General features: G+C 37.1%; 1 protein-coding gene across 2 annotated transcripts in view; it reads left to right on the top strand.

The window, feature by feature from the left end:
- LOC114527366 (DNA (cytosine-5)-methyltransferase 1-like) overlaps positions 1 to 25,359 on the top strand; it is a 41,723-nt gene extending 16,364 nt beyond the window's left edge. Inside the window, exons 25-41 of one of the 2 annotated variants that reach the window (XM_028549000.1) lie at positions 511 to 585; positions 821 to 869; positions 1,345 to 1,429; positions 1,867 to 1,936; positions 5,131 to 5,204; positions 6,492 to 6,616; positions 7,344 to 7,415; positions 9,106 to 9,169; positions 9,797 to 9,948; positions 10,093 to 10,224; positions 19,650 to 19,796; positions 20,248 to 20,415; positions 21,063 to 21,212; positions 23,272 to 23,438; positions 24,204 to 24,444; positions 24,935 to 25,051; positions 25,149 to 25,359. In XM_028549000.1, coding sequence (XP_028404801.1) covers positions 511 to 585; positions 821 to 869; positions 1,345 to 1,429; positions 1,867 to 1,936; positions 5,131 to 5,204; positions 6,492 to 6,616; positions 7,344 to 7,415; positions 9,106 to 9,169; positions 9,797 to 9,948; positions 10,093 to 10,224; positions 19,650 to 19,796; positions 20,248 to 20,415; positions 21,063 to 21,212; positions 23,272 to 23,438; positions 24,204 to 24,444; positions 24,935 to 25,051; positions 25,149 to 25,214 — 1,954 coding nt within the window. In that variant the 3' untranslated portion in view covers positions 25,215 to 25,359. Of the gene's footprint in view, positions 1 to 510; positions 586 to 820; positions 870 to 1,344; positions 1,430 to 1,866; positions 1,937 to 5,130; positions 5,205 to 6,491; positions 6,617 to 7,343; positions 7,416 to 9,060; positions 9,170 to 9,796; positions 9,949 to 10,092; positions 10,225 to 19,649; positions 19,797 to 20,247; positions 20,416 to 21,062; positions 21,213 to 23,271; positions 23,439 to 24,203; positions 24,445 to 24,934; positions 25,052 to 25,148 lie in introns of both variants that reach the window. The other variant, XM_028548999.1, reaches the window with a different exon arrangement.

Genomic DNA, 25,359 nt, shown 5'->3' with positions numbered 1-25,359 from the left:
CCTTTATACTGTAAAAACGGCCAGATCGGTCCGGTCGTTTCGTATTTCAACACAGAAAGATTACTGGTACTTTAAAGTGTTTCAAGAACTCTGCATTTAAGTATATGTCACTATTCACATCTGCCTGTAGCACCAGACATGCAGCTTTACCGCTCCGTTCTTGACGAAATACTCTATTTCAATTCAAAATATGACCAGATTGCCGCTTAAAAGAAAGCACCTCGTGATTAGATAATATTTCTTAAGGGTGGTTAATTTTTCTATGTCATCCAAAACGTAGTCGATTTTTCTACCATAGCTAATATGAGCGTTAGGCCTGGGCCTTTGTCTGGGCTTGTTCCTAAAAGCCATGTGAACCAGAACTGTAGATAATTGAATGAATTTTCCAAATATTTTTATTATATAACCTAAAGAAATAAAAAGCCAGATTATAAAGGTGATTTTTAATCGTTTTAAAAATTCGACCATTTGTCAAACTTAAATTTAATGCAGTGCAAAGTTATCTTTTAGTTCGTTCCATGTTCGTGGCGAATTTTACGAAATCGGGGATAATATTTACCTTTCTCCGGAAGCTTTCGACTTCAAGTAAGTTTTATGCCGAGGATCGTTGGATACACTACGCAGTTTTAACGTTCTATTTCGTTTCAAGCATGTCTATAATTAGTTGGTGATTAAATAATGACTAATAATGTGTACACCTTCTTCCTGCATGCCCCTAATTAATCCCTATCAGAATTATTCCGGCCTAAGCGAAATCTATTAATAATTTTTTAGTATTTTTTAGGCGAAATAATTGTGCTATGTGGTATTTTTTCCTCAGACTCGAGCCCGCCAAATGTAGCAAAATTGACAAAAATGCCCAAGATAAGGTATTTACCCTATGATGATGATAAATATGTCTAAAGCCGATTATATGCATTCAGGGTGTCTCGGGAAAAAAACGCGTATTTAATCTGAAATTGAAATTGAACCTGGTGGGCCTAAGAGTTGAGTTGACTAACATAGGAGCCACCATGGTTGGGCAATGCGCAAGAAAAATCTATTAATTAATTAGAACTTCTGGAATGGCCAAAAAAGCACCTCCCGCGAACTTAATTGTTTTTCATGGTCTGCTAACAAGAATATATGAATATCCTCCTTGCCCCCTTAACGATCTTCTGCGGCCTGACTCGCGAGCACTAATTATCCATGGTTATTCATGTAAATTGCTTTTTCTGTCAAAAATTATATATAATTATTATACCATCGATTAAACCAATTTTTGCGGCCAGAGTGAACGACATTTTAAAAGGCCTGGCGGAGATCAGGAGATGTATCTTCTATTTGAATATTGTGTTATTTCAGAATGTCGATGATGACAAGATGTACCCGGAGTATTATCGCAAGCATTCAAGACGTAATCCTGATGCTCCTGAACCTTTCAGAATTGGTAAAGCAAATATTCAATACTGTCTTACTGCATGATCATAAGAAAAAAATCATACACACAGAAGAAGGACAAAAATTTGTCGAGGAGGAGATTATTGTCAATTGTTGTCGCTACAAACGAACGTTTGTCAGTATACAGTTTTGTCCAGAAATAACCTAACAATGCGGTTGCGATTCCGATTATGAACAGCTGAGATTCCTGAGAACGACAATAATATATGATAATCATATCGAAAACATCTTAAGAAATGTCTGTCAGACCGAGTTAGGCCGAGGTTAAACCTCCGTCTCACCGAGGTTCGAGGTTTGGCCAGGTGAAGCGCGGTTTTTCAGTGTTAGGTCATTTCTGGACAATACTGCATGTATGTCGAGTATTTTTATTAAATGTGTTAATTTATTTCTTATTTTGCGAATTAAGCTTGTCTTTTTCATTACCAGCTGAAATTCTCGCCATATTAGCAGAAACAAATGTAGCTGCTACAAAGCTAAAAGTTCGCAAGTTTTACAGGTTAGTAATAAGTATAACCAATAATATCTTATGTGTATATAAAATAGCTACCAACATTTGTACTCTGATTTTGCCAGAAGCCCGTTTTTCACTAGGCGAATTTATTCGCGCGAACAGATAAAAAGTTGAAAGCGATTCTACTTTTTTGCGACGAATTTTTTCGGAAACCAATCACATCACTGGATTTCAGATATGCATGGCTTCGCGTCGCGCGAATATATTCGCCTAGTGGAAAACGTTGAACAATAATATATTTCGTTGTCGCCGCATTTAGTTATCTGAACTCATCATAGTCTGGGCAGTATAACTATATAAATAGATAGATTGATAGATACATACTTGATTGAACACGTGTCAAAAATGAAAAACCTTCTATAGCTTGGGAAAACAAATTCCATATACTAATCTGGAGACACAACTAGATTTCTAACGAATTACAAAGTTAACCATGAATAAAATACTATATTATATATATATATATATACAGATAAAAGTTTATGAATTGCAAAGAGCACAGTTCTTGCACCCATCGTCTAATAGCAAGCTTATGTTACGCTTGCGAATAATATTTTTAAAAATGTTTGGTGATTCAGCTGATCTGTCGGTGGTGTCAAGCTTTCCCCATAATTTAGGACCTAGATAGCGTAGTGAATGCTTACCATACGTCACTGTATTATACCTACTAGTGGAAAAGTCCGATTGTCTTAAGTTATACGAGGAATTGTGTCCTTTAAAAATATTGCAAATGTTGGAAGGACTAAGATTGTGTTTCACTTTGTACATTAAAATACAGATATTCTGTAAACGTCTATTTAATAACGAGGGCAACTTAGCCCTCTCCAGCAGTTTTAAATATCCAGAGTGTTTGTCTCTATAGACTGCACGCAGACCTCTCTCTTGCAATCTTTCCAGCTTTCGGGCATCACTAGCCTTACAAAAATTCCATGCTAAGTGGCAATATGTAAGGTAGGGCAATACAGCCGCATTGAATAGTTGTAATTTGGCATTTGTGGGGATCAAATTTCTCAGTCTCATAAGTACTCCAATTCTTTGGCTAGCTTTTTTACAGACTGTACTGATGTGATCACTGAAATTCAGTTTTGAATCCATAGTAACACCTAGAAGCTTCAGTGTTTCAGCTGTTTCAATTACCTCACCATTTAAATTGATTGGATATGCATTATTTTCATTTGCATCTTGACAGCGAGGCCTAATGCTCATTATCTGGTATTTCTTGAGGTTGCCAGCTAGAAGATTAGTATCATACCACCTAGTTGCATTGTCCGCACTCTCCCTCAGTTTTGATGTAGCAGTAGGCAGGTCCCGTCCTGTGTGGTAAATTTGATGATCATCCGAATACATTGATAGGTTTTGCTTTACACAGTAAGAAAGGTCGTTCTGAAATATGTTCCACAACAAAGGGCCTAGGGAAGAACCCTGAGGACACCTTCGGTTCACAATCCCGGTGGAGCTAGTTTTGTTTCCGATTTTCACACGATTTATCCGGTTACATAAGTAGCTCTTTAAAAGGTTGATTATCTCATCCTCAAAACCATATGCTTTAAGTTTGCTAAGCAGTAAAGGTGGGTGCAGTGAGTCAAATGCCTTAGACATATCAGTAGATAGAATACTAACATTTAGGTTATTGTTCAAAGCCTTTTTCCATTCCTCTACTAAGAAGATTAAGGTAGTTTCACAGCTATATTTCTTGCGATAGGCAGATGAATTTTCATAGAAGTAACTGTCAAAACCAATGGTCATTTGTTCACCAATCAGGTGCTCAAACACTTTGGCGATGCAAGGAAGGACTGTTATAGGCTTGCAGTTTTCTTTTGAATATATGTCGTCCCTTTTGAAGACAGGTGTCCAGTCGCCACGCTTCCAGTCGCTTGGCCACAAGCTGTTCCTGATACATGAGTTAAAAAGAACAGTTAGTGGTTCAGAAAGTTCCCTTGATCCAACTTGTATTGCCTTCGCAGGAATAGTATCACATCCTGTAGCTTTTCTCACATTTAATGACTCTAAGACATGTAGGACTTGTAGCTGTGTAACAGATTTCACATTAAAGCTTTGAGTTATGTTTTTGTTTTTTTTTTGCTATTTGTTGTACGCTGGGATGTTGCTTAAAATCATCACTTGACCTAAATTTAATGTTATCGCCACCAATTCCATCTGCTTAGTTGCAAAATGGTCCACTAGTAGCTCACTGATTTGTTTTTGATCTTTGATAATCGTTCCATTAACATTTAGATGAATATCAGTAGTCTGTGTGTAGCCTTTCGTACTTAAGAAAGGTTTGAAAGTTTTAAAAAAGTTTTCTGGTTTGGTTTTCAACTCTTCTGATTGTTCTCTCCAGTAATTTTTAACTGCAATTCTTCTCTGCCTTGTGGCCTCGTTTCTAGCTTTTCGTGCTAGTTCCCAGACTTCGGGTGCTTTAGTTTTCTGAAAACGTCTGGTAGCCTTGCGCCTTGTCCTTATGGCCTTTTTCCATTCTGTGGTCATGTATGGGACATCCTGGCCCCTCACACGCATTTTCTTCTTTGGCATATGTTCATCAACAATCTCTGTCAGTAAAGTACTTAAGAAACCTGCCTGATCATCTATGTCATCAAAAACCTCTCCAACATGCCAGGGAGCTCTACCCAAGTGTTCTTTGAACTTTTGCTCATCAAGGTTCTTAGTCGAACGAAATACTATGACTCTTGCCCTAGGCCTGGCTACTTTTGCACGTATAAATCCATACACTAAAGGGTGGTCACTAATATTAAAAAATCTTGTTTATACTACGGCAAAAAAGTACGTTCTCTATTTATTTTTAACTTTCTTGCAAGTGCATTTGAATATATAATAAGATTGCCAGAAATTTCTATAGTAATGGTGTAAAACTGACAACTTTAACATGTGATTGATGTAATCTCAGAAAGCTGATATTTGATCTAAGATGCTCTGACATCGACAGTGAACATTTTTTGGTGATAAATATACTTTTAGAGTGTGATTCAGAATGTACTATATAGCTACATTATATTATGACGTGCAGTTTTATTCTATATGAGTTTTAAGATAAGAAAATAAATTGTGCTTTATAATTACCTGCTGTACTTTGTGAAGATATTCTCGTTTTTTATAATACAATATATATAGCTACATATGATAACAGTATGTGTATCTATACTTTTCATTTCGACTTTTAGACCAGAAAACACTCATATGGGCGTCGAATTTGCTCGCCAAAAGGAAAATAATCTACTTTACTGGAGTTCGGAAGGTGAGCTATTTTTTAGATATCTTTAATCCTTTCAGCCTGAAATACGTCACATGCACATATATTTGGGGACCTCTGCTGTTGATGTCAAGCGCATGCGCCAATGAAAAAAAATTCCCTGACAGATAAATGTGAAACTACGAAATATAGAACACTACGTGCCCCTGGCCATGTCACTGGAGGCATGCTTGACTATAAAACTTGCAATTTAATACCTGAAAAGTTGCAGGGGCGATCTGACATGCCTTCTGTTAGGTCATGAGTTCTATTTCCTTTGAGAAACTTTGTTACATTACACTAGGAAGTGGAATTGGTAGGTTCAGACGGTACACAATTACGTATTAGAGGACCTTTTGTCCTATTGTGCCTCCCAAACATTAAGCGAATTTGTATAGATAAAATAAGTGCGAGCCATGACCGTCCAGGATATCTAACTGACACATGCAAGCAAGGCCACCCAGAGGGGGAGGCTAAAATACAACTTCGCCTTACTCAGGTTGCAGGGGTCCCAAAAATACTACAGGAATAAAATTTAGCTATTGTTGGAAATAATATAGTCCTCTTTCCAAAATAGGCTAACACGTTCGGGGTTTTATAGTTCATGTGATACAATCTGCTGTACCGCCTAGCATGACCAGTCTGCTGTACCCTAAAAATTATACCTCGAGCTGGAGTCATATATGGGCTGATACCCATAAACGACGATATCTATTGCTTATAATAGCTATACTATACCAGTTTATGAACGAAGTAAACATTAAATAAAAATTTAAATACATTTGATATCGGTTTTTAAATGTAGCTCAGTGGCAAGAGCGTTGCACCGGCATCGCATAAGCGTAGGTTCGATTCCTGCCGGAGGACTTATAGTTGACTCCATAAACTGTGTATGATTCCACTCGAAATTAAGACCATTTAAAAACCCTGCATCGAGTTAAATGCCACAATATCGTAATTGATTTACATTTGCTATTGGTTTAGCTGCATGGTTTAACTTAAATTTAACGCTGAATGTTTACAAGTGAAAATGATTAAATTTAAAAGCCCCTCTTATGCTTAAAGCTACTTTGTGTCTCATATTTTGTTGATTTGTTTTTTGTGAACTGCGCTCCCAAAAAGTGTGTTAATTAATTCTTTCTTCATGATTCCTAAGCAAAACTGTCGGCCATTCTTTTTTGCTACTCATGCACCGTAGTTCCACCAATCTATATTATAACGTTATATATACTTCTTGCACAGTATCAATAAGGCTGTCCCCACTCATTTTACACCATTTTTGCCATTCTTTAGAAGCAATTGTTGACATCAATTATTTGATGGGAAAATGCACAGTTTCGTACCAGGCTGATCAGGACAACGATGAATGTAAATATCTATATACCTCACAAGAACCGGACAGATTCTATTTTACAGAGGTATGCTGTGTTCATAGGATGTTTGCATGAATTTAACATTTTATCGGCGCAAAAGTTGTTATCATCAGGTTTTTGAACTGAAACTTTCAACGATGAAATTGTTAGACGCATATGCATTCCTATTTGCTTTACGAAAGGTTTATATATATATAGAGTACTGTCCAGAAATAACCTAACAAAAAGCGCGGTTAACATAGGTTAAACCTCGGTCTGATCGCGGTTGAACCGAGGTCAGACCAAGCCAAGGTCGAACCGTGGTGAGACGGAGGTTTAACCTCGGCCCAACTCGGTCTGACAGACATTTCTTAAGATGTTTTCGACATGATTATTGTGTTGTCGTTCTCAGCTGTTCATAACATTCCGTTCGGAAGCGAACGGCCACTGCGATCGTATTTTTTCCCTTGCGGTCGTCTGCGGTTTCCATCGGTCAACCGCAACCTAACCTGAGCCGAAATGCAATCGCAGTGTTAGGTTATTTCTGGACAGTACTGTGGGTAAATACAGTAGCTTTTTAACAATTGGTTTCCCTTCCGAACTCTACCAACCCCAGGTATAAATAATGTGCACTCACTTAGTTTGTCGCATGGCTGACAATATAATATGCTATGGCTTCCCATGTAAGAATGCTTATAGAATCATAAAGATGGTGTCGAATGCTTTCACTGAAATTCTTCTCCACAATTGTCATTACCTCTTTACGGCTAAGAATGCGAAACACTTCTTCCAGGCCTATGATTCTGAAAAACGGGAATTTCAAGATATACCTATTAAAGCAAGAAAAATGTCTGACACAAGGAAGGTAAGTCTGATATCATAATACCATAAACTATAGCGAGCTTAAGATTTAAGACGGCGACGATTTAGGTATGATTTAACTGTTTCCCGGCTTCAAATGAATGGTCATTCTATGAATTAGGATAATGTAATAAAAGTGAAAAGAAGAGTGGAAAAACATTGACTAAACCGGACATGAAGTTGAAATTTCGAAGGCTCGATCACAGAGCATACAGAGGTTTGACTGCCGTTAATTTTGCGTACCCCTGGCTTAGCCAGTGCGCTCAAGAGAGGCCTTCTCCCCCCGGGAAATCATGCATATGGCGGCGGCTTGAACACATGTATGGAATATAAACAGCCGAGACAGAACTATCTGGAGAAATCGTATTTTTGACAAAAACGTTGCTCAATTTTTTTCTCAAAACCAGATTTTGTTAGTTCTTATCCTTTAGAAGAGTATAGAAGAGTATAGAAGTGGGAGCGATCTATTTATTTATATAGCGATGGCTATTTATAATGTTCGGGGGGGATAGGGCCTCTCTTTATCGCACTGGCTAACAACATGGCCGCTAGGAACGCATAATTAATGCAAGGTCAAACCTCTGTATGCTCTGTGGCTCGATGCTGGCTTCTACGTAAGACGCAATAATCTATGATTTCCACTGCTCAGTGCATGTAAAAAGCGAGGGCGCCTTCTGCGATCCCTAAAAGACTTTAAATATTCCAATAACTCATTTATACCTGGCGTCGTCGCAAATTTCGATTCCGTAGACAGTCGAACTCATCATTGGTCGTTCTCATCATTTAACTCGATCCCACCCAGGTTATTTGAACACGCGCTCACACTCTTATTAACGACAAATACACACAGCACGCAAAATAAACCAAACCTTCAAATAACCGAAATAACTAACCAAAATGTATTTTCACTGCTTCAATTCGGGACTTTGCAAATACGAAAAAAGAAAAAACCAAGTGGTTAGAGGAAGTATTGGAACACAGGTATCACGCACAAGAACAAACCCCTTGACCACTGGCTGCAATGCATCGATGAAAGCCCACTCGTTGGTCATTTAAATTGGCAGTTTTCTAACAACCTTGGATCGAGTTAAATAATGAGAACGACCATCAATAATGAGTTCGACTGTCTACGCAATCGAAATTAGCGGTAGCGTCATCGTGATTCAAGTCGTAGATCTTAAGGTGATACACCACAAAAAGATCATTTGCATACTTATAGAATTAGAAATATTGAAATGTTGAAGTAGAAATGTATAATTGTTCTAATTCTAGTTCACAGCACAGACATTCACGAGCTAAGTTCGCTTCATCAGTCCTTTCGGAGTTTAGATACACGTCCGAAACGAAATAATTTTTTGCGCAATGGTACCGAAGTTAATTTGAGTATATTGCTGCAAAAACTCTAGCCTTCTGTCCTACCATAAAACTAAGCTCTAAAAGGACTAAAGCATACTTCGCACACTGATGCAGATCTGTGCTCTAAAAAAAGATATTTCGATATTTTCCATTTTATAAATATGCTTTTTGTATTATAATATGCTCCTTTTTGTGGTGTACCAGGTGGTATAAGCTTGCTATATTTTATGTTATCACGGATTTTATAAAAAACCCAGTATCATTATTGTTGTACGGTTGGTATTATTTAATAGATGTCAGTGGAAATAATCAAGTCAATATCTGCCTTTTTGATCCAGGATAAAGTTCAAGAAAAATCTCAAAAGGAATTAAAAACATTTGACATTTTCTCGGGATGCGGAGGTAACCAATTTCAAACAGTGACGTCGCCAGTATCGATAAGTGGGAGGGGGGTTCATATATTCATGTTGACTAATGGTACAAAAGTCAATTTGAAAAGAAATTAGTAATGTAAAAAAGGAATATATTAAAATATCCCTTTATAAAGGCAATTAGCTAACCCCACACCTGACGTCGTCGCAGTTAAGTTAATGATTAAGGATTAACTCAAGATGGCCGACAATTCATGCCATTGTCCTTTGAAACAAACGACCTGCAACGATTTTTAACAAGCACCTCAAAGCGGTTCACGTTATCAATTTCAAGCACGCAATCTTGAATATATCTGTGGTGCATATTAAAAAGGTGCTTAATTGCGACTTCCGGCATGCATGATCCTAAACCTTGTGCAAGAGCTCAGCTGCATGTTAAAACGTCTAGACATAAAATGGTATACGTATAGCAGGTTAAATGAAATTATATGTTATGTAAAAAACAGTTAAAAAGAATTATGCCGGGTATTTCTTCACCTTGAAATATTTTTAATTGGATTTTGTCGCCTTTTCGTGCTTTCGGGGAGTTAATTTTTCGATAACCACTTTTGCTTTTCAATCGAGCATTTCAATTAATTGACGTCTTTTCCATTTCGAGGTTTATCCGAAGGGCTTTATCAAGCTGGCGTTGCTGACCCATGCTGGGGGGTTGAAAAAGATGAACATGCAGCTTTGTCGTATCAAAAAAATAACCAGGGTGCCACGGTATTCGTTGAAGATGCAAACCAACTATTAACACTTATTATGGAGGTAAGCCACTAATGTTCTGCCATTTAATCTATACACATAAATTATTACCTACTGTCGCCGCCTTAAACGTTGATTAATTAACTTGAAGTTAACTAAACACGTATCATTTTTGTAGAAAGATCTCAAACTTTTTTTATTTAACAGGGTGTTTCAGAGAACTCACAAGGTCAACAGCTACCAAAGAAAGGAGATGTCGAATTACTTTGTGGTGGTCCGCCATGTCAAGGTTTTAGTGGAATGAATCGCTTCAGTGACAGAGAGAAATCATCTCTAAAGGTACGAAACACTGAATTTAGTATTGCTACTACAAGAAATATATAGAAAGAGTAAGCTAAACATTGTTGAATGAATCTGGATTTAAACGAGAGATTAGGTCTCGGAAGTCAATCCGTGTGGCCCATCCGATCTCTACATCTGAAAGGCCCGAAACGCAGCCAGCAGTGCACGCAATTAGCAGCTTCGTCGTTTCCCATGCATTACTGGTTTCCAACACTAGTAGCAGTTTTCATGTCATGTCCGCGTCGTAGATTTGGTGCATCTTAAACCCGCTATTTAGGAACGAAATGCATCAACACTGACCTGTCAATGCGCGCTCTCAAGTTGTCATCGTTTACTCATTCGCGCAAGGATAATTATGAGGCTCCTCACTTGTCCCAAGCGCGTGCCTCTCTTCTAAGTCATTTTCACGTGTTTTTAAACAAAATCTTATCATTATATCAATCTTATCTAAGTTACACCTTAATCGCAAGCTTGACCTTAAAGTCAGTTAATTAACCTTCAGAAACTGGGGATCCTATATTGAACCGTTTTGACGTATTCTAAACTCTCCGCGGCGATATCGCAATGGAAAGACACAATTTATGACCACCTCGGAAATGCTCGCATGAAAGCTGTAATCATTTGTTTGTTTGTTTTTTAAATATTCTAGTGGGTAATGTGCCTACTGGCTTTCTTATGTACCCAATTTCAGTCAAATAAGAAAGGACAATATAAATAATTTACACGCATGTTTAATTTTTACACGAAATTTATATATTTCCATAAAATTGCAACAAAAACGATTAATTAGTTCAAAAACAAGAAAATCTTTTCAGCTTTTACATTAAATATACCATTTGATATAGCTACATGTGCATGTCTTTGAACAAACGATTAATTAACAAAGTAAAATTGAGCTGTGAAACAAGTGACTCCATGGTTGTCGGACTCAGTGTAGTCGTAAAGATCTTCACCATACCAGATTCGTATAGCTTGGTTTTGATAAATGAACCTGGTGCCAACATCTGAGAAGACCAGCTGAGGTGAATTGTGGCCATACCCAGGAAGATGATACCAACCACCAGCTTGATAAGGCTTCGTTAATACTGGAGAAGGATAAATGACCGCGTTGTAAACATCTGTGACGTACATGTTTGTGCGGTGATTATTATTACAACCCCAATTTGACCGCGCAGCTAGATAGCAACCAAGTTTTTGACTGGTGTGAGTCATCCTGAATGCACTCACAAAACCCGCCTGTCCACTGTATGTAAGAGTTAGGAAATTGTTATTTTTAGCACCGACACATCCACTGCCAACAGTTCTCCATCCAGCTAAAAATCAATAGAAATTCAAGAAAGAATTGAGAGACGAAAATTTAACAAAAACGTTCATAAATTTTGGGGTAAATTCGTTTAAATATATCGCGTTACTCAGCCATACGAATAAATGAATATTCGGAAAATTGACTAAACCCATCATAGCCATCAACTGATATGCAGTAATACGGTGTAGGGTAGGCTTAACTCACCAACGAACAGCTAGGCTTGCCATAAGATGATTGCATGTCACTCATGAGAGTTGCATAAGAGTATATATTGCTATAATTTTGAGGGCCAGGCGCAAAATGCGCACAATATAATATAGATGTACACTTATTTACCTGCACAGAATGCTGCATGGATTACACAAAGCAACAAGAAGATTTTCGCCAACATTTTGCTTGAAGATTTTTTGCCACAATTTACTGGATCTGCAGAAAGTATGCGGCGCTACCACCGAATTGTTAACTATTGAACGTATGCAAGATTCACCTTGTTTCTTCTACGTTTGTGTGACTATAAATTTTCTGTCTAAAATATCGATGCTTTTATATCTTCTTTCTGCCTGCGCACTCCCACATTATGTTGCCTGTCTTATTAAGGAAGAGGAAATGCGCGTTCTTGCATTGACGCAGATGGAAATATACAAATATAAACAAAGTATAATGGAAAAGGAGATCCTAATCCGAAATTTATAGTAAGGGAAGTCGAAATAGGGGAAATTAGCGATTTTTTGTTACGTATGTTATCGTGGTTGAACTTTTTGATGAAACCCTGAGAGCGAGTTTGTAAAGGTCAGATATTAGTGAGCTTAAGCAAGTGACGTTTTTGACATCACAAACGGCATGAGTAACGCCAAAAGACTGGGTCAAGAATTGTGATTGGTGAAAAATAAAAACTTTACTTCCGGTCAACGTACGTGTTGTCAAAAACGTCACTTGCTTAAGCTCACTATTATGTTTTTTGAATGCAATAACGTCACAAAAACTTCAGTGACGTCAAAACGACTCTGATTAGGTCCTGCGGCTGAACAGGCTCAAGGTCAGGCGTGAATTCAGAGCATAATTAGCCAAGTTGAGCTAACTGAAAGTCTTTCCCCCATAGTGAATGAATTATATCGCCCGTCTCTGGAAGCGAGAAATACAATGCCATAAGCTTAGTTTTGCAAATTATAGTTGAAAACGTGAAATAATGAATTTCATATTGGGGGAAAACAAATATTAGAAACTTGGTTAAATCAGCTTTTTGCGACAAGGTTTATGGGAATAAATTAAAGAAGAAATACCAAAAGGTCTTTAGACAACTGTAGACGTTGTTAATAAATAACAAATTGACTTGATGCGAGACCTCGATATTAGAATATTGGATAGAAAATTGGATTGCTTCCTTAGCTTGCGCTACAGAGTAAACGAAATCCTAAAATTGAAGAAGCCACAAATGAAGGCATCGCCTAGGAAAGCAAAATATGTGTGACAAAATTTTGTGTAGGCTAATTGATGCGCTAACGATGAAACCGATAATTGCATGACCGATTGCACAATTTAGAATTAATATAGAAGTGCAAAGATTATATTACAACCACGCGAGCATAGGCCTACAAACAAGCTTGATCGAAAGTTTAACATAAAACGAGGAATGTGCTAGTTGGATTTAAAATTTGAACCTATTTTTCCTTTATTGCTTGATCTGAAAACAGAGAGATTTCCTTGTTGTATTCCGTTGATGAATTAGACAATTTCTAATCAAATTTTTGGCAAATAATAACGGCGAAATTTCGGAAAGATTTCGTTTTAACACGTGCCAATGAAAATCATCAACTTGTAATTCAGCTTATGCTGCAAGAAGTTTTAAATAAACCTCAATAATAATAATAATAATAATAATAAATAATAATATAATAATAATAATAATAATAATAATAATAATGAAAACTTTATTGATATTTTTTCTTATGATACAAATTACAAAGGTAAACCTCTCTTTGACAGGTAGTTTACCAGTGTCTACTTGAATTGGTTACATGTTGTATTTACAGATTAAATGTATTAGTATGATATAAGTTGTGGGTTATTCCATTCTTTGTTACGTTTACAGAATATATAATAGGAAGACCTTATACAAATGTTCATAATAATAATAATAATAATAATAATAAAAATAGGAATAATAGACTTCCTTGTAAGTTCGAATAGTGCGACTAAAAGTACCTTCAGGCCAAATGGAAAAATTTATAATTTTCCGTGCGCGAATGCGCAAAATTAATGTACTTCAAACTGTGCAAATAGAAGACAAACGATGACAGTTAACGTAATACGCTTCGTCAGAGGGAGATCTCATTAATCCGACATTTCCGTAAACATCGCGTTTTACACTTTTTTTCCTTCTAAGTTGAAGTTTCCTTCTTAGTTCGTTCATGTTCTCTTTGCAGTGACTTTGCCATTACTTCTGATTCGATATTTTGCGCTTCTATATTTTATTGTGAATACTGCAATCAGCGTTCCTAAGCGATGTCCTTTGTCGCATGTTGAATTTTAAAATCTCGTTTACTCGGTAGCGCAAACTATCCAATTTCCTTTGTTTTTTTATCCGACACAAATAAAGAGGTTTCGCATCAAGCCAGTTTGTTATTTATTTGCTTAACGTCTACTTGTCACCCTAGCTAAGGCATCCCTAATTCTCTCCATTCCGTCCCTAGCTAAAATATCGTAGTAATTAATCCCAAAAGCCGCTTTGCGATGGTTCTCTTACCTTAAGCCTGTTTTCCACTAGGCGGAATTTTACTCGTGGAGCGGAATATTTCTTTGTTTTCCTCACATTAATTCTGCATGAAAGCGCGCAGACAATGAAAAATTCCGCTCCTCGAGTCCTCGTGGAAAATTTACTCGCTATATTCTCGAATTCGCCTCTCAATATGGAACTTTAACCACGGCTGCTGAATATAGTATGATCTATTTGTTTATAATATGATTTTAGGCCGATATTTTCTCACTCAAAGCTTTTGGATATACATCCATCATAAACCGTGTCGCACAAAGCCTGCGCAAAGCTGAACCCACAATTGACCTTGACCCCGTTCAGCCGCAGGACCTTATCAGATACGTTTTAACGTAAGTGATGTTAACTCTGCAAAGTTATTGTGTTGAAAAGACGCAATTTCTGAACTTTCAAAATACTCGCTTTCAAGGTTTCATAATTTTGTTTTTTAATACCCTTTTAAGAAAAGCAAATTGATGTCAAGTCTGTCTTTTTTATATAGCATCATGAATCGTAAACATTAACTTAGCTTATCGACTGATAATAGGTCTTTATTTTATGAAGCGTTTAAGACAGCACCTACTACGACTAAAATTGCTGCGAAATCATCTCATAACCAGAAATTCAGGACATTAATTATACCATAAAAGTTCATAATGCCAGGATTTTGCAATCAAAGATGGCTTTCTTGTTATTATAGAATTATATAATTAAGGCACGAGGCAAAATTTGAAATCAAGCAACTTCGGTCTTACATATTGCAGTTGCGGAGCTTGATTTAAGACGGGTAGAAACTCAGTACTGTTATGACTGATTTAACTAGAATTCCAATCTTTGTTTTCCGGTTCCCCCAATATGAAATTTACCATTACAAGTTTTCAACTATAATTTGGATAACTATCTCATGGCATAGTATTTCATGCTTCCAGAGACGGGCGATATAATTTTTTCACTATGGGGGGAAGCCTTTCAGTTAGCTTCACTTGGCTATAATTCTTTTATAATTAATAAAAATACCTTTTAAAATTCTACAATAACAAGGCAGCCATCTTTGATTGCAAAATTCAGGCATTATGAACTTTTATGGTGATTGATATCCCGACATCCCAACAATTAGTCGAATTAAGTGCTGTCTTAAACGCATCATAAAGAAAAGGACTATTATCAGTCGATATTCGATAAACTGAGTTAATATTTGCGATTCATGCTATATAAAAAAGACAAACTTGACATCAATTTGCTTTTCTTAACAGAGTATTAAAAAACAAAATTACGAAACTTTGAAAGCGAGTATATTGAAAGTTCAGAAATTGCGTCTTTTCAACACAATAACTTACTGTAGTATTAACATCACTTACGTCAAAACGTATCTGATAAGGTCCTGCGGCTGAACGGGGTCAAGGTCAATTGTGGGTTCAGCTTTGCGCAGGCTTTTTGCGACACGGTTTATGATTGGTGTATATCCAAAAGCTTTGAGTGAGAAAATATCGGCCTAAAATCATATTATAAACAAATAAATCATGCTATATTCAGCAGCCTTGGTTAAAGTTCCATATTGAGAGGCGAATTCGAGAATATAGCGAGTAAATTTTCCACGAGGACTCGAGGAGCGGAATTTTTCATTGTCTGCGCGCTTTCATGCAGAATTAATGTGAGGAAAACAAAGAAATATTCCGCTCCACGAGTAAAATTCCGCCTAGTGGAAAACAGGCTTAAGGTAAGAGAACCATCGCAAAGCGGCTTTTGGGATTAATTACTACGATATTTTAGCTAGGGACGGAATGGAGAGAATTAGGGATGCCTTATAGCTAGGGTGACAAGTAGACGTTAAGCAAATAAATAACAAACTGGCTTGATGCGAAACCTCTTTATTTGTGTCGGATAAAAAAACAAAGGAAATTGGATAGTTTGCGCTACCGAGTAAACGAGATTTTAAAATTCAACATGCGACAAAAGGACATCGCTTAGGAAAGCTGATTGCAGCATTCACAATAAAATATAGAAGCGCAAAATAAATTGATTAGAAATTGTCTAATTCATCAACGGAATACAACAAGGAAATCTCTCTGTTTTCAGATCAAGCAATAAAGGAAAAATAGGTTCAAATTTTAAATCCAACTAGCACATTCCTCGTTTTATGTTAAACTTTCGATCAAGCTTGTTTGTAGGCCTATGCTCGCTTGGTTGTAATATAATCTTTGCACTTCTATATCAATTCTAAATTGTGCAAACAGTCATGCAACTATCGGTTTCATCGTTAGCGCATCAATTAGCCTACACAAAACTTTATGTCACACATATTTTGCTTTCCTAGGCGATGCCTTCATTTGTGGCTTCATCAATTTTAGGATTTCGTTTACTCTACAGCGCAAGCTAAGGAAGCAATCAAATTTCCTCTGTTTTTTATCCAATATTCTAATATCGAGGTCTCGCATCAAGTCAATTTGGTATTTATTAACGCCTACAGCTGCGACCCTTTGGTATTTCGTCTTTAATTCATTCCCATAAACCTTGTCGCAAAAAGCTGACTTAACCAAGCTTCTAATATTTGTTTTCCCCCAATATGAAATTCATCATTTCAAGTTTTCAACTGTAATTTGAAAAACTAAGCTCATGCCATAGTATTTCTCGCTTCCAGAGACGGGCGATATAATCAGTCTTTCACTATGGGGGACAACTTAACTAAATATGCCCTGAATCCACGCCTGACCTTGAGCCTGTTCAGCCGCAGGAGTGACAGGACCTAATCAGAGTCGTTTTGACGTAACTGAAGTTTCTGTGACGTTATTGCATTCAAAAAACACAATATCTGGCCTTTACAAACTCGCTCTCAGGGTTTCATCAAAAAGTTCAATCACGATAACATACGTAACACAGTGTCGATCCATGCAAGCGAATTTAAACATTGCTAGTTTCCCCCCTATTTCGATTTCCCTCATAAATTTCGGATTATGATCTCCTATTACATCATGCTTTGTTTATATTTTGTATATTTCCTCCTGTAAAAGCCTGAAGATGTAAATAATCATCTGCGTCAATGCAAGAACGCGCATTTCCTCTTCCTTAATAAGACAGGCAACATAATGTGGGAGTGCGCAGGCAGAAAGAAGATATAAAAGCATCGATATTTTAGACAGAAAATTTATAGTCACACAAACGTAGAAGAAACAAGGTGAATCTTGCATACGTTCAAAAGTTAACAATTCGGTGGTAGCGCCGCATACTTTCTGCAGATCGAGTAAATTGTGGCAAAAAATCTTCAAGCAAAATGTTTGGCGAAAATCTTCTTGTTGCTAATCCATGCAGCATTCTGTGCAGGTAAATAAGTGTACATCTATATTATATTGTGCGCATTTTGCGCCGGGCCCTCAAAATTATAGCAATATATACTCTTATGCAACTCTCATGAGTGACAATCATCTTATGGCAAGCCTAGCTGTTCATTGCTGAGTTAAGCCTACCCTACACCGTATTTTATTATTACTGCATATCAGTTGATGGGTTTAGTCAATTTGCCGAATATTCATTTATTCGTATGGCTGAGTAACGCGATATTTTGAAACGAATTTACCCCAAAATTTATGAACGTTTTTGTTAAATTTTCGTCTCTCAATTCTTTCTTGAATTTCTATTGATTCTTAGCCGGATGGAGAACTGTTGGCAATGGATGTGTTGGTGCTAAAAATAACAATTTTCTAACTCTTACATACAGTGGACAGGCGGGTTTTGTGAGTGCATTCAGGATGATTCACACCAGTCAAAAACTTGGTTGCTATCTAGCTGCGCGATCAAATTGGGGTTGTAATAATAATCACCGCACAAACATGTACGTCACAGATGTTTACAACGCGGTCATGTATCCTTCTCCAGTATTAACGAAGCCTTATCAAGCTGGTGGTTGGTATCATCTTCCTGGCTATGGCCACAATTCACCTCAGCTAGTCTTCTCAGATGTTGGCACCAGGTTCATTTATCAAAACCAAGCTATACGAATCTGGTATGGTGAAGATCTTTACGACTACACTGAGTCCGACAACCATGGAGTCACTTGTTTCACAGCTCAATTTTACTTTGTTAATTAATCGTTTGTTCAAAGACTAATCCGTGTATATCCATTGTTAGGTTTAATCGGGCGAAAAGCTTTTCTTGTTTTTATATATAATCTTTTTTAATGTAGTTTTGTAAGAATTTCGAATTAAAATGATTAAACATTAGCGCGGATTATTTGTATTGTCCTTCCTATTTCGACTAAAACATATTTTATATGCTGATTGGTAGTAACGAAATTACATCACCCAGCAGAATATTAAAAAAAGTACGCAGAGAAGGCCTTCAAAAATAATGGAAAACCCTGTACTTTAAACAAGTTAAGAAATTCGGTGGGGAAATTAGTGTGAAGGTAAAGGGGAAATTAGAATGCTTACCTCAGGGCTTTTTTAAGAATTTCTTCGTTGGGAGTGACGGAAATGACGAAAGGGATCTGTTTTCATGATTGAGAGGGACTATGAAATAATGATTATTGTGACAGATCAATGTGGCAGTCATCTGTATTCCCTTTATACCATATTAGAAAAACGTCATCCATTGTTTCCTAATTTTTTATTGCTTTGTAAAGGGGAGATATCTCATTAACTAGGGGGGGGCTGGGTAATACTCACGATTCGTGCTACGTCAAGTCAGATTTGACATCGATTTGCCGTTCTTAAAAGGAATTTAAAACCATATTACCGAAATTGTTTTTGAAACTTGGAATTGTAGCTAAGAAAGTTGTTTCGGTTTGTACCAGTTAAACACCAAGCTGCTTCGCTACATGACCTACGATTCAGTTAGAGGCAGATATCAGATAGAACCACATTGATTGACTTCCGCGACCTAATACATCATAGACGAAATTTGGTAAGATTTTGTTTTAAACAAATGAAAATGAATTTAATATAAAGGTTACTGAAAGCAAATTTGCAAGCCAGGCTTTTCTACCTACGCTCCACGGCCCACGCTGCGGCGAAAACCCTGGTTCAGGCTGGTCACGTGATTCTTTTGTTACGTTTCTCCTGTATGGGGATGGGTGGAACACAAGTAGCGCATAAATCCATCCGGTTGAAACAGCTGAACATCGAGCGAATAACAGCCTGCATCTTTCGACGCAATAGCAGATAAAATTGAACGATGATCTAAAGTCATGATATTCCTTGCTTGTTTACATTTCGCTATCAGAAATACTTCATATTCTAATATAAACCGAAGCAAGTTGGCTCGGATGTCCTGGCGGTTCTCATACTGGTTATAAGAAATTGCTAATATATCAGATTCTACCGTTGCTTTTCTACTGCAAACTGCTGATACTGATAATGATCTTTCTCACACTAGAATTCTCTTGTGGCTACTTACCTCAGTTACTGCGACTATTATCGTCCGAGATTCTTCATTCTGGAGAACGTTCGCACCTTCTTCTCCTTCAAGAAAAGCATGATGTTAAAACTTACCTTGAGGTGCCTCCTGATGATGGGTTATCAGGTAATAAAAACAAGCGTGCAAAAGTTGACGCATGACAGTGGGCATTTAAGCAATTTACTGTTTTTAAAGTGCTTATGAAAGGAAATTTCACTATGGTTGCATTCTAGTGAGCACCCGAAATAACTGAATAATTACTTCTGTGGATAAGTTTTCTTTACAGTGTAACATTGCGAAATCATGAATAATTATCATTAAATATTATACCCAACCAAGTTTCGTGAATTAGGTCACATGCACACCCTGTATACCCCATAACAAATAAGATTGATAATATGCAAATATTATATATAAGATATGCAACCACTAGGTTTGTAACTGATTTGCAAGTTTGTTAAAAGTTTAAAACCTTATATTTATTACCAATATCAGGGGTGAAATTTCGTTGCAAAGTCACTTTAACGTTTAAGAAAGAATTTACTCATTTGTACCGTGTTTTCTTTATACTTTTCAGTGTACGTTTGGTATTCTTCAAGCAGGAAGTTATGGCGTTCCTCAAGCGCGACGTCGAGCAATCATATTAGCGGCTGCCTCAGGAGAAAAGCTGCCTGTGTTTCCAGAACCCACACATTGCTTTTCCTCAATGGCCCGTCCTCTCTCTGTATCTGTCGATGGTAAAAAGGTGACTAAACTTATTGGTGATACTTCCTTACGTGATAATCTGGAAAATAAATGTCACTTTACCATCTTATAGCCTTTTCCATGTAATAGTTCTATTGTTTTCATCATACGACCTCTTTAAATGACTCGATCAGGACAGCCAGGTGCACACGTCACTATAAGTAAATGCCTGACACTAAAAACTCGTCTAAATGCTTGTTTATACTTTTATCGTCAATGCTTCAGACTTCAGTAGTGCACAGTCTCGTTTTTAACTCTCTATCTCTATCACATATTCGCTTACCGTTCGTTTACACCTTCGACTTGAAAGATCTGAATGGTGTATAAGTACTGTTCGCTCGTTCACATTTATCCGAAAAAGAAAATCGCACATACAATCGCAGAAAAAATTGCAAGTGTAAACGGGCCTTTACAATCTCCGAATGTTCCGAAGTGTCCTCACCCCGCACTTTTCTTCCTCTCTCCCCATGTGCTTGTGACTTCCAAATATGGAAGAGTCACGTGTTTGTGCATATGTCACAAAAATAACACTTTTACTATGAGAAAATAGAGAGTGGGCACGTAAAAAAGGTCTTTTTTAACAGAGCTTCGCTGAAAAGTCTCCATATATTTAGCCATTACGCGTCTGATATGTTTTCTATTATCTAGTATGCTTCAAATTTTAAAAGTGTCAACTCAGCTCCTCACAGAACCGTAACCGTGCGAGAAGCCATCTCTGACCTGCCTGCCATAAAGAATGGAGCGAAAGCTGACAAGATATCATATGGTGGGGAACCAAAGACAGATTTTCAGCGAAAGGTGAGCATGTCTGAGCATGTTATATACCATGATCAGGGCCGAAACTAGCGCGATAATTAGGGAGGAGAGGGTGAATATTCACATATTCTATTCTGCCCGACGAACTTTTTGAAAACGCATATGCGTACAAAAGCAAAACGAATATGTAAAATTAATATTCCCCCCGCCCAGTTGTCGCATGTACAGGGTGTCTCAAAAAACTCGAAAACTATTGAAATCATCCATAACAATGTAATTGTTAGAGTTTGAATGCCTAAACACTCTATTGGGATGATATCACAATACACACGTACGTTCCGCAGTCATGCAGCTGTACCATTTTCTTTCGAAGCAATAACAAGGCCAATTCAAATTTAAGCGTATTCACAATAAATTCAAATTCTTCGTATTTAGCAGGTTATAAGTTGCATTAAATCCCCAGGGGCTAAAATTCGTGAACACTACATTCAAATTTTAACAATGAGTGATTTCAATAGTTTTCGTTTTCTTTGAGACATCCTGTAGTTTGGGGCCTGATCATAACGTGTCATAAAAACTGTCTGGTGAGAAACGTCATATTTTGTGTGCGACATCTGCATTGAATTAACACTGGTATTCTAAAAGTACACTCGCAATCATTCAACATAATTATATGGGTGTGAGTGAGTGGGTTTTGTAGATGCGTATTATTTTCTTAAAGGTTCAAAAATCTTAATTTTGAGTGGAAATCAAACGCATCTAATCTACGTTCGATAGGACCGACAGTTGAACAATTTTTCTCCACTTTCCTGGCTGGAATTTGAAATGTGATTTCCACTTGAAAATAAGAGCCACAAAATCTTTATTGATTTACCCTCACTTTCATTATTTTCGTCTGTATCATTTATACGTTTCCCATTATATGTTTGTTTACTCCTTTGTGTGAACGATTCTATGCTTAGTTTTACAAATGCATATCCTCTTAAACAAAAATCCTGGGTAGGTCACTGTTCTCCCCTTCACTTTCTCGCCCACCTGGGGCCGGTTGTTCGAAAGGTGGATAAGTCGCTATCCAACGGATAAGTTTTATCCAGCGTGTGATTTGCGTTGCACGAAGCTTGGATAACTTTATCCAGCGGATAAAAATCGCTATCTACCGGATAAATTTATCCAAGGTCTGGAGGTGGTTTAAATCCACTATCCAGTGGATAAATTCAAAGATACAAGGTAACACTATAAACATTTATATAGAATAGGACAAAATGCCATATTCCTGTTACTGTGTTTCAACAAACTAATACACATCATGATTGTATTCGCTATTGGAAATGTTTTCGAAGTGCAATTTGTCGCAGCAGTGTTTCACGTTGCCTACACATTCCGTTCCGAGCGGCGATTTTTTGGAGATCCTCGCATTTATAACAGGCGGTAAATTTACTATACGCTTCTAATCAGTTTATAAACGCGAATATGCAAAGAAAGATTCAACCTATTCCAAGGAAACTTGCTAATATCTAAGTAATTTCATTCACGAACATTAAAATAGTGTTCCTAAATTTGCTATGGAACCGAATAGCAAAGCATTGCAAGGTCAAGGAATAAAATTGCAATGTGTTTAATTAATAAAATCACTATGATGTGAAGTGCAAAGTTCGAGCAAATCACTTGTTCAAGTCTTTTCCATTCAGTAACTATACCCGAGAATTCGTAATGATTATGAATTCAATGTTGTAAATGCTTAGCAACAGCTGACGTTGTGGTACGAAATTTCAGGATAATCCTGTTTTCTTCCGGTAAATTTTAACTTATCTATTGGATAGCTATCCACTTCACTATCCACGCTTCGTGCAACGCGTTTTTATCCAATGGATAACTATCCACTGGATAGCAGATTTATCCCTTGGATAGGACTTATCCGTTGGATAAGTTATCCATCTTTCGAACAACCGGCCCCTGGTGTAGATTGTATGAAGATTACCCGGGGGCGCCATTGCTAATTGGGCGTTAAAACTAGGAAAGATTGCCATGTACACAAATGTTTATATATAGACGGTAGTGAAATGCGTTTTAATTAAAAAAAGTGGTGTTTTAATTCCTAAAGATCCGAGGGGTTAACAAGGAAGCGGTTCTTCGCGATCACGTGTGCAAACAGATGAAACCATTGGTTGTAGCCAGAATTCAACACATCCCAAAACAGCCTGGATCGGATTGGAGAGATTTACCAAATATAACTGTTCAACTGCCTGATGGAAATTCTACTGAGATACTGTAAGATGCTATGTTGTTATAATTTTCTCACATTGTTTTTTGTAACATCTATAATATTTTTCATACTAAATTATTAATACCATAAAATTGTCAAATATACCGCCGAAAACGTTTTGCATAAAAATTATTTGGAGGTAAAAAAATTACGTTTAGGTTGTAGAATTTCCAAGCTTAACTTTACTCCGCATAAAACATCGCTATATTTAAATTGCATCACGCCGGAGTAATTTGCAATAACTATTGTGCAGTGACAGGTATAGTGTTAGACCGCTTTTACACGAACAAATAGCTATTATTTGACAAAGTTTTTATCTTGACGCGTGTGATTGAGTTACAATCTACTCAATTGAGATTACAAAACTACTTTTTACATGCAACAGGAGAAAAAATATGCAGCAGGAGAAGAAATTTGTCAAAGGAAATTTGGATGTGTAAAAGCAGCCTGCCATTTTTCGCCATGTCACCCCCGAAGTGGAACATACGGGAAATATACGTACTATATACTTCGGATTTAGTGGTGTATAAGATTGTGTTCTCAGAAAACAACACTGTCCACAACATAATAACTTGAGTTATACTTTGAATCTTGTTAGTTATTCACTGTATGCAGTGGCGAAATTAGAACGATAATTGGGCCGGGGGAGGTGCATGTTTATTCATATATTCAGTCTTGCCCGGATGTCTTGTGTAAGTGCAATAGCTTACAATAGAAATCCGCATTAATCTTAAAATAGAATTCCTAATCCATATTTTCACTTTCCCTAGGCGTTACACTCATCTCGATAAGAAGAATGGAAATGGATCATCCGGTCAAATTCGTGGTGTTTGTAGTTGTGCTGAGGGCGCAGGTTGCAATCCAACGGACAAACAATCCAATACTCTGATTCCGTGGAGATTACCACACACTGGCAATGAAAACAACCATTGGTCAGGTGTTCTTGGACGACTGGAATGGGAAGGCTTCTTTAGAACCACACTCACTAATCCTGACCCAATGGGAAAACAGGTTAGGTTTTTACCTTTTGTGGCGTAGCAGTGCGTGGGATCGTTTTCGAAAATTGAAAATATTCTCCAGCTTCAGTAGTTAACTAAATTAATGAAGTTACCATTGAAGCTAGCTATATTAGACCTTATCTATGGCATATCTATGAAAGTCTAATATAGTTAGCTTTATATAAAATACATCTATATAATACTATAACTGGTACACTTTCCAAGTCCGTGTGTAAACAAACGGTTTGTTTATATTATGAACTTATATTCTTTTTGAAATACGTTGTGCTGTCTGAATATTTAAAATATCAGTTTATACATTTGGGTCCACTATGCCTTTAACAGTTTATATGAATATCACTTAGTGTTTTTGATGAGAAAAATTTGAAACATGCGAAATTTGGGTAAAATTTATGCCCGATGACTTCACATTGTTATGAACAGAACCGATGCGCAGAACGGACCTGACTTTCACTTTAAATTCAGTTATTTTTTTCCAACAGGGTCGAGTCCTGCATCCTTCGGAACATCGAATAGTTAGTGTGCGTGAATGTGCTCGTTCCCAAGGCTTTCTCGATTCCTATCGCTTTATTGGTAGCATTTCCGACAAACATAGGCAGGTAGGGAAGAATTGAACCGACCTTGAGTTCATCATATATATACTTATCCAAACTAAACAATGTCAATAATAACAACTTGTACTATTTTTTCTCGTAGATAGGTAATGCGGTTCCTCCGCCTATGGCGAAAGCTATAGGATTGGAAATCAAGAAATGTTTATAGAACTATAACACCTGTCAGGAAAACTCGTGATATTGGTACCTGCACGTCGGCAATTTATCGCTCATATAAAATTTTATACCTACATACATGGCATACACTTCGTGCTGTATCATTTTACCGATGTAAATTTACAAAATCAGCTTTG

The sequence above is a fragment of the Dendronephthya gigantea genome, unplaced genomic scaffold (assembly GCF_004324835.1).
Source record: "Dendronephthya gigantea isolate DGI-Jeju-01 unplaced genomic scaffold, DenGig_1.0 000044F, whole genome shotgun sequence".
Taxonomy (NCBI): Eukaryota; Metazoa; Cnidaria; class Anthozoa; order Malacalcyonacea; family Nephtheidae; genus Dendronephthya; species Dendronephthya gigantea.
Note: the sequence above shows the minus strand (reverse complement) of the source record. Positions and strands in the feature narration are given on the sequence as shown.